At 39.8% G+C, this 9,766-nt stretch overlaps 1 protein-coding gene across 1 annotated transcript; it reads left to right on the top strand.

The window, feature by feature from the left end:
* Positions 1-6,627: 6,627 nt before the first annotated feature.
* Positions 6,628-8,078, top strand: LOC140929742 (uncharacterized). Its single transcript, XM_073379456.1, has one exon. It carries the CDS (start codon positions 6,650-6,652, stop codon positions 7,997-7,999), a length of 1,350 nt encoding a protein of 449 aa, XP_073235557.1. The 5' UTR covers positions 6,628-6,649; the 3' UTR covers positions 8,000-8,078.
* Positions 8,079-9,766: the final 1,688 nt, after the last annotated feature.

The raw sequence follows: 9,766 nt of genomic DNA, 5'->3' as shown, positions 1-9,766 counted from the left end.
TTAAGAAGTGGTCCAGATAAGAACGATAGCAACAACGGCAACGAACATATTGGGATGCAAAAAAGGTGCTAACTTTTCTTTTGTCTTTACTTACTTCTGATTGGCTTAAACAGCAAAAGTTAAAAATACTTCATAAAGCAGTACATATATTCATCCTTACTTTCCAACCATCTTCCATATAACAAAATCTGGTCTCAGTTTGAATAACAAAGAAATCCTATGTGGGAACATGTAAAATTGTAAACTTTTCTTGGCTATTGTTTTCAACTCTCGTGATTGGTCAAAATCTTTTAACACAAAAAAACACCCTTTCAAAGTGGAGTGTAAATGCATTTTATTGCGTAAACGGCCTTCATGTAGGTTTCTACATTTTCTGTGTAAAAATGAGAACATTCCTATGTGGGGAAAGCACCGTTGCCGCATAACAAAGGAAATTGCTATCCACCTTACCGGGATCATTACTTAAGCAATAACAACATGGCTTGAAGCTTTGTTGGTAAATATGAGCAAGTTATTACTTATGTTTCATGGAAAATTCAATTGTATCAAAACTATAAACGTTGTAAAGAAAAGGATAGTTCAAATGAGGCCTTTGACTGCTGAAATTATAAACAATAATTAAATTTCGAGCAACAGCGTCATCAGGGATAAGAAAAATGTTTCGCGTGGTAATATACGTAAGAAAAAATTGGTGTAAAGTAAAATGTGTGAAAAGCGCAAGAATGGGGTGGAATGTATAAAAGGAATAAAAATATAAACTTGAATAAAATAGAAAGATCTAATGAGCAAGTGTCACAGGACAAAGAGTCTCTTGAAAGGCATAATGATTATAGTCTTTAAAACAAAAGGTCCGCAAATTCGTTGCATTCCACACGGGAGTTTTGGGCTGTCTCAACGTAAATCGAGCAGCAAAAAAACATGCCGGATGACAAAAACTCTCGAATAAATTCTAAAATAAAAGGTCCGCAAATACATTGCATTCCTCACAGGTGGTGAGGACTGGCTCAATGTAAATCGACCTGCGAAGAACACGCTGGTTCTGATAAAAGTTTTGAGAATATAACCCTATGCCTTGATCAACTACCGCTTAAAATATAATTCACAAAGGGAAAGAGAACACTGAAAACCCTGGTTCTGAGATCGAGAAGCGAACATGCTACCTCAATGTAAATCGAGCTGCAAAGAACAAGCTGGTTCTGACAAAAATTTGAGCGTAAAACCCTATTTTTTAAAGCTGCTGCTTTAAACGCAATTTAGAAAGTAAACCAGAGCAATAATTGCCCTTTCAAACTAGAAATCGTATTAAAGCTTGCTCACCTGTTAGGTCCTCTTGAAGAGACAACGAACAGCTGCACAATGAATCACCCAATTTCGGACCACGAGTTGTAAACTGTGACAAGACCATGACGTCACCACCTAAATATGGGGTCCGCTTACTTACACCCAAAAAAGGTCAAAAATGCGAATTTTAGAGGGTTACGCAGAATTTGAGAGTTTTTGCCTACATTACGCGGCGTTATAATTCTGCCGCCGAGGCAACCTCGCTTCTTAGCTCGGTTGCCTTGTTGGCAATCAAGTTTGTCTATGTGTCATACATGTGAAATGATGGTTTTACAATAAAGATCAATTTGTTTACCATTTTCTCATTAAAGGCCCATGTTCACCCAAACGGCTTTGCGCGCTTGTGTTTTTGTTTTGAAACGATTCTTTTGTCAAATGCAGTGTTTTGATTGGCTTCCACTTTGAGGAGCGTTGCGTGACGATACTAAAAACGACTGCGAGGGAGACTACAATTGCAGCTTTTTTCACGCTTGACCGAAGCTTAGAGAGACAGTTTCAAAGAGGCCAGTAAGACTTTTAATTCTTTTCCAAATGGAGGAAGATATATCGCCGACTTCGTTAAATGTCACCGCAGAAAGCACCTCAAAATTTAAACTGGTAGTGAATGCATGTGGATGCCTTGTTGAGTCCGATGAACACACTGAAGGTCATAAATTACGAAACGTCTAAGCACCAGGTGAGGTTTTCCTGAAGCCCGATTCGACCGTGAAATGTTTTGATTCCTCAATCTATTATTTTGTGTTAATTCTTAGGAAGCTTTTAGGTATGTGTTCTCGAAAGAATAAGCGAGAAGTTGTGTTTGCAAGGCGCCGAATCAGCACTGCATACAGTCTGTAATCGCTGTATTACACTTTCTTTAGGTTTTGCTAAGGATTGGTTTGCTAATAAAGAGTTCTCGCTACTTTAGAGCCGGCTTTAATCGTGATACGCCAGACGATAAGTTTACGTTAAGGATATCACTCGCTTCATAGGTTAAATTAAATAAAGCATTGTTCATGTTACATTGACTCGCTTGTTTTGCTTTCAACTGATTTTAACGGGACCTTTGTTTACAATTGAACATTCGACGTAGAAGGAACTCGGCAAACACGCTGTCTGTAGAATTTACAGCCAAGAGTTTCTTTCCCATCTCTCCAGGGATTAAAAAGGCGGATTCACGGAGACGAATGTACTTCGGCGACCCCCGTCGACGCGGTCTTCCAACCATGCTTCCAACCGTTCGTTTCGATGGAGCCGCCATCGAAAGTGCTGCAGTGAAACAAACACTCACAGAAACAAAAAGGCTCGATACCATTCCAAAATATCCAAAAAGATGTAAAGAAAAATACCAAAAGAACTTGTTGAGACTTTCTTTTAAACCAGATTTAGCGAACTGTAGAAGATTAACAAAGATTGACTTTACACACTAAAGGCAGCGATTTTCAACTACGCGAAATGTTTTTTCGCGAGTACAGGGCGCGCAATGCATCTAGGGTGAACATGGGCCTTTAAGGCAGACTTATTATCCGTGTGACGGGAAACATCCGGCCAACGGATAACCCGTCCAGAAACCGATAAGGCTGATTTAGCAGCAGAACGGGAACGTCAGTTGACGGCGGCGCGCGCAAATCAAACAACTGGCTTGACCAATGGCAGAGCGGCAAACTGAGCACCGGAAGTCGTGTTTAGTCCTTTCCACGCGCTTTCCCGTCGTCAACTGACGTTCCCGTCCTGTTGCTAAATCAATGGGGAACTTAAGCAACGACGACGACGGACGGCAGTGAAAACGCCGCTAAAAAAAAAAAATGAATTTGCATTCTTTCAAACTTAATTGCGTCTATTTCGACCCGCTCAATATGTCAAATGCAGGCGACTTTTCCTGGAGTTGAATTCTTAAGAATTTTATTCAATTTCAAAAAGAGGAAGGAAAATTCGTCGTCGTCTGTCCACGTCCTCCATAAAACGTCAAATCATGAGGTTTCAGGTCGTAGTCGTGCAGTGGACGTCAAAGAAATGTACTAAAAAGCGTGATATACGTGCAGAGCTGTTCTTTTGATCATTACACCTATTGTTTTTTGAAGTTGTCGACGTCGTCGTTGTATTTGCTTAACCTCCCTAATCTATCTCTTGTGTGAAAACGGCCATTGTCAGACTGAGAACTGGTGAAAATTTCAACGATTTATGGAAAGACGCTCCCATCATGATATGATCTACGATCAAAATCTTCAATTAAATTCCCAAGCATATCCCTGAATGGTTAATACTCAAGCCAAACCCAGACCAAGTTTGCAGTGGAGGCTGTTCCTCTTTTCGGGTCTATCGGTACCTGTTATTTTCTGTTGTTTAGAAATCACAATTAAAGAATCCTCCCGCGAGGGGGAAGTTTGTTGTAATAGGAAGAAACTAAAAAAAATGAAATCAACTTTATTTTTCATTAAAATAGTATCAGTATATATAACCTTTGAAGCTTATAGATATCAACTGTTTGCGTTTGGGCTCCCTCTGCTCTTTCATTAAAAGGTTGTCGATTCGAAATTACACAGAACCCTTCGTTATCATGTTGAATATAATACGTCATCAGTTTGCTCGATGACGTCTTTTACCACTAAGATTATTTAAAGATGGAATCCATCAGGAAATTGAGTAATTTTCATTTTCAGTGGACGAAACCCTTGTACCAGAATATTTTAAGCCTTATTTTTACATAAGCTGGGATTCGTTTGTTCTTTTCGGGGGGAATATATTACATAACCCTCGAATCAACTGTCTAAAAAGCTGGGTGCAGCTTTGATTGTTTGAAGGGAAGAGCAGGGCTAATGAACACCTAATTAAAATGCGAGGGGATTAATTTATTTACTCCGAGAAGACCTGGGAACAAGGTTGTCAGTCACGAGTTTAAATATGCACGTTATTAAAGGCTTAGGCCGGTTCAGAAATTCACAGCAGGCATTTGGCCGAGGCTTTAAAGGGGCTATGTCACGAAACTGCGCATGCTTGGCAACAACGAGTCAACTTGAAAAGATTGGCCCAACTTTTTCAAGTTTCGCGGGACAATCTACTTAGCGAATTTATCGCCTTGAATCTTGGCCATCCAAGTATATTTTTCGCTCTCGACGGTTTTGTAATATAAAATAGTCTTTCTGCTTTCGTCTTAGTGCGTTTTTGTTCAGTGGTCCGATAATTACGGTCTAATTTCGATTAGATCTGTGAGCAGCGATGTCCACTCTCACGGCTATTTGCTGTCCTTGAGGTTAGGCTAACTCAATGTTACATTTTCGATTTCTGCTTAATAAAATTCTTTCTAAAGATTCCCCCTCTTGGAACAGTTAAGAAAGGATCGGAAAACATTTTTATCCGTTAACTTAGGCTTAGGCTAAACGTCGAACTTTTCATGAGACGAACCAAACTTAGTGAGTTAGGTTCATGATAACTTCGACGTCTGGCTCAGTTAAGTTCGTCTGATCGAGTTTGGATCGTCCAACACGTTCTATCCGTCTGCTTATGTCTTAGGATCGTCTCCGGGATAAGCGTCGAGCTTCCTATGCGACGAACTTCACTAACAAATAAAAATTCAAAATTTGTTTGATAATGTGTATTTAGCCCCTTTAAAATTGTTTTTTGGTGTGAATTCTGTTGATTGGTTCGAAGCGTCCTAAGTTCAACGTCTGACTCCCCCGTTTTGGCAAAACACATATTCTGTTACAAAGCGTCTTTTCTTCCATAGGTTTGGGTAAAATTTCCGTATAACTCCATACATTTATTATGCATGCAGCAATTTCATACTTTTTCTCACAAAGAGTTTAATATGAATAGAATCGAAACATGTATGCATCATAAATGTATGGGGTTATACGGAACAGTTGAAATAATCCCAAAAAATGTTGAAAGAGCGGAAGGTCGGTTATTCATTGTGGTTTCAGATCGTAAGGTCCTTATTATTGATGGCTTGGCGTGTCTGTATTTTACGTCTAACAAAGTGTTGCAATTCGCCACTTTAAATGCGAGAAGGAACTGGGCCGATTTAAAGTCTTCTGGGATCCGTTAAAGGAGAGGCACCCCTCCTGGAATCGTTACAGGAGAGGCGCCATGTAGCTTTTAATGGTTATGACTAGAATGGATATCCCAAAATCAGGTTGTCATTTTTGCTTAAAATACATGATAGGAGTCATAAGATAAGAAAGAAACGGAAGAAAACAGTGTGTAGTATGTAGTCCGAACAGGCATCATTTGATGTATAATCTTCATCCGTATGCTTTAAACCATCAGGGGCTAACTGCCGACACCGGCTAATTTTAACGTACTTAACATGGCATTGATTATCACATTTTATAAAATAACTGAGATAGTACGGGTGATCTGATTGGTCTAAAACCTATGGTTTATTATACCGGTAAACCCATAGAAAAAGGCATTCGGAACAAGAGCCGTAAACAAAACCGGCTATTGATCTGCAAACAACGATTTTAGAAAGGCTAAAAAACGGAACAAGTTACTTACCCAGCCCTTCTTAAATAGCATGGTTTACTTTTTAGCCGCATCTCTCAACATAGCATTAGCGGAGGGCTTTAGATTTGAGGACGACAACGGGTACGAGTACGAGATTTAACTTAAAGTTTTTGCGCGTGTTCTAAAACAAGAAAGCACCCGAAAGCAAAATGATAAAACTTCTCACATTTCATAACTTGTTCCCGCCACCACGACATTCTCGCTAAAACTCGTAGGGTTGACGTTGGGTGCCCCTGCAAGATCTACTGGTAAGAAATACGGAATCTAGTCCCTAGAATCTGTAACCCACAGCGTGGAATCTAGACTTTACAGCGGTCAAACGAGTGAAATTTGCAAAAATTAAGCGAAATACTTCAAAGTTAAGGTTGCTACTTTCACTATCGAAAGTTTAGGGTATTACCAACATCCTGTTAGTTTACTAAACTTTTTAAAAGTTTACTAAAAAAGTTCTAAGTGATTGAAAACCGATGCTGACGTTATTATCGGCGCCATTTTCAAACATGATTCTCTTTTAGCGAGAAGCGTTTTCAGCGAAAAAAGCTCAAAATTTTTAGAAAAATGGAAAGATAGTTATGTTGACTAACTGATTTATACATCTTTGCCCCTTTTTACGGCTCTAACTGGTAAATGAAATCCCAGCAATAAAAAACAAAAATAACCATTTAGACGTTTGACCGCGGTGGTAATCTAGACTGTCAAGACTGTCTTGCATTACACTACATGGCACCATTTATGAGATGCCAAAAATTAAATTTAATTAACATTTTCCTCTTCTCTTTTGTAGCAGTAGTCCATTGAAGAAAGCTATACAACTGACTAGACAATGGTTTTACGAAGTATTAGAACAGGTGTTCTCATCTGCCTTATTTTAGCCCTCTCCGCCATGGTGATACTCATATCACATGTGAACTCGGGAAGGGGAACTTCGCTACCTTGGTTCTACGAAACCTCCCAACTCTCAGCTAGCAACCACAGCACCACAAGACCTGTGACAAACAAAGAGATCTTAGGGACAACAAAGCACACCCCAGATACCTCAATAAGTGTGTTCGTGAGGATGTCTGGCAAACGACCAGATCACAGGCAACGTTATTTGTGTAACGTTTTCAGGACTTCCGTTCTCTTCTGGCCTCCTTCCTTTGGAAATTTAGTCGTAGGACTTGATGAAGAATCACAAGAGGATCATGAATTTGCCGAAAAATTAAAAACACTTGCCCAAAAATACTTTCCTGATCGTAGACTTGAATTCTTTTATGAGGCCCTTCCAAAGGACAAAGGAACTCTGGAGTTTCAAGGATCGCCTAAGACACCCGGTTATAACAGACAGCTTTGGAGCAGTTTTTTCATCGACCTACTTTCAAATGACACCGTTATTGCTTGGATGGACAGTGACTCAGCTTTTTTTACCCCAGTAACTAAGTCCACAATTTTTAATGGGACAAAGGTACGTGCCTTAGGCTCCGCCTGCACCTTCTACAGGAGCTGGGTATATAAATGGGCAGATACTACTAAACAGGCGCTAGGATTACCATTTGTCGCTGATTTTATGACGTATTTTCCGGTATATATGTACCGAGACACGGTCACTCACTGCAGAGAGCATATCCTAAAACATTTAAATACAAATAACTTTGAGGAGGCCTTCAGAAAGTTTTACACGACTTTTATCTCTCCAGTCAGCATCATCCTCTCTTATGCATGGTACTTTGAAAGAGATCGCTACGACTGGAATTTTGAAATGTGCGCTGACCTAACAGAATATAATAAAAGATTTCCAAGTGGCCACACCATTAGGCCCGAAGATATAGAAACTGTTCTTTCCGAGCCTCAAACAGGTTATCATGGTAACGCTGGGTTGGCTCTCAACGAAAATGTCTTTACCAGTTATTGCTTATCACACAAAGCAGCAGGAAATAATTTGGATATATGTTCTATTCATTCCGTGTCGGCAAGCGATAATTTACCCTTTTTCGTCCACGATCTTCAGGGAGGTCTTGATAAGCACCCATGTAAAGGTGACCTTACCAATACCTGTTTGCAAGTTCTAGAGCGACATTATAACCAAGTCGGACTTGAGATAAAACAAGGCCGTAAGCTAGAATGGAGCAGTTTAGAAACTGCCGATGCGCTTGCCAGCGAATTTGGTATAACATGTCCGCCGATTACAGTTTGAGAATCGAAGGTATACACAGTCGACGAGAAATTTCTGGAACTAATGAAGCGAGCTGGAACAGGTTCTTCATCTAATAGCGTTAACTAATTCACTTGGTTCGAAAAACCTACCTGAAAATCGGTCAAGCTTATTTTGTTACCATAATAGTTTAAAAAAACAGAATAAAATAAAAGAAGGTCAAGGAGGTCTTCCAAAAGTAAACACGAGTAATCCGAGTAAGAATTCATCAAAAATTTCGCCAGCATTCTAATAGTAACAGAATAGAACTTGCATCTCCCTTTCGTTCACCATAACAGTCACTGAACAATTTTTAGAACACAAAATCCACTACAGTTCGGTATAAGAAAATCCAGTTTATGTACATTACGTACATCATGATTGTTTTTTTGCAAGTACGGTAGTTTCTTAGAAGGATTATGATAAACCCGAATCGGAATGTTAACTAAACTGACAAAGACGAAGAAAAAAAGAGGAAGAGATAAATGATAATTTGATATAATTCTGCCAAAATATTGAAAGATGCTGATTGATGCCCGTTATAACGAGAATAAGAACAGACAATACAATTATGCCGTCGGAACCGAAAGGTGTGTCAATAAGTCCGTATGAGCTGGAGTTTGTCTAAGTCAAATGTCTGTAATTTTCGCCGGGGAGTTAGCAGTTGTCCACATTAGCAAGATGTCCGGTATCTGAAGAATTATGCACCTCGGGGAGAGGGTTTAATGCCACCGAGGCCGTCAGGTCCGAGGCAGATAACACACCTTCCAAGACTACCGGTAGTCTCTATTAGGGTCGTCACACAACTCTCCTCCCCACTAGCGGCCGTTAGTGGGGAGGAGCGTTACGCGACGACCCATCCTCGGAGAACCCAGACTAATTTTCCTCGTCAATGTTAAGTTCCCGTCTTCGTATGTCTGCTCCTCGGCAAATTCAGGTTATAAAGAGATCGGCTTTACCTGCTGTAACAACTTCCGCGAGCTTTCATTAAAAAAAAAAAACAGCCTTTAAGAGTTGGGATAGCTTAATCAAAGCTTTTGTTTTGTAGCCACGTGCAAACGGATGCAACAACTCCCAACATTGTTGGGCAAACAATGCTGGGAGGCATGTTGTGTCCGTTTGCACCTCGACAAACTTTTCGCAACAACTCCAACATCAAGCAACAACATGCCACAAAATGCAACAGGGTGCCGTGCAAATAGACGCAACATGTAACATCCAACAATGTTGGGAGTTGTTGGCTAACAACGTTGCGTCGACCGTTTGCACGGGTAGACCTCTTGAGCTTCTATGTTTTGTTTTGCTGTTGAAGAACTGTTTTGCTTTTTTTCATATATCCTAGAGAACGTTTTTATTTAAATATACGAAAAAACAACCGACAAGCTAAAACTGGGTGTGTATTCTGGTCAATTTAATGACTGAAAAAACTTACAACTTTCTTATTGTTTCCAGAGTCTAAAAAGCTTTTAGTTTAGTTTTATTTATTATTTTAAAATACTTACTTTTTTAAATTTAATTAAAAATAAGTTTTTCTTTTCACAGTAGCCCACGTTCGATAAATCAAAATTCTAACATGAGTCCGAAGCATTACGGCCAAAATTGAAAATTTTTCAGGACTCCATTGCCTCGCAATTCCCAGAAGAGACTTGAGCAAAAACAAAAGCTAGACTATGAGCAGTCTCTCTTTTTTCTTGGTCCGTCGAGCAAAACGTCCGAGACACGCAAATGACCACGCGTGTCACCGCTCAACGCTCTCGCAAGCGTGCATTC

This window comes from Porites lutea, chromosome 3, assembly GCF_958299795.1.
Source record: "Porites lutea chromosome 3, jaPorLute2.1, whole genome shotgun sequence".
Taxonomy (NCBI): domain Eukaryota; kingdom Metazoa; phylum Cnidaria; class Anthozoa; order Scleractinia; family Poritidae; genus Porites; species Porites lutea.
This window is presented reverse-complemented; position numbering and strand designations above follow the sequence as displayed.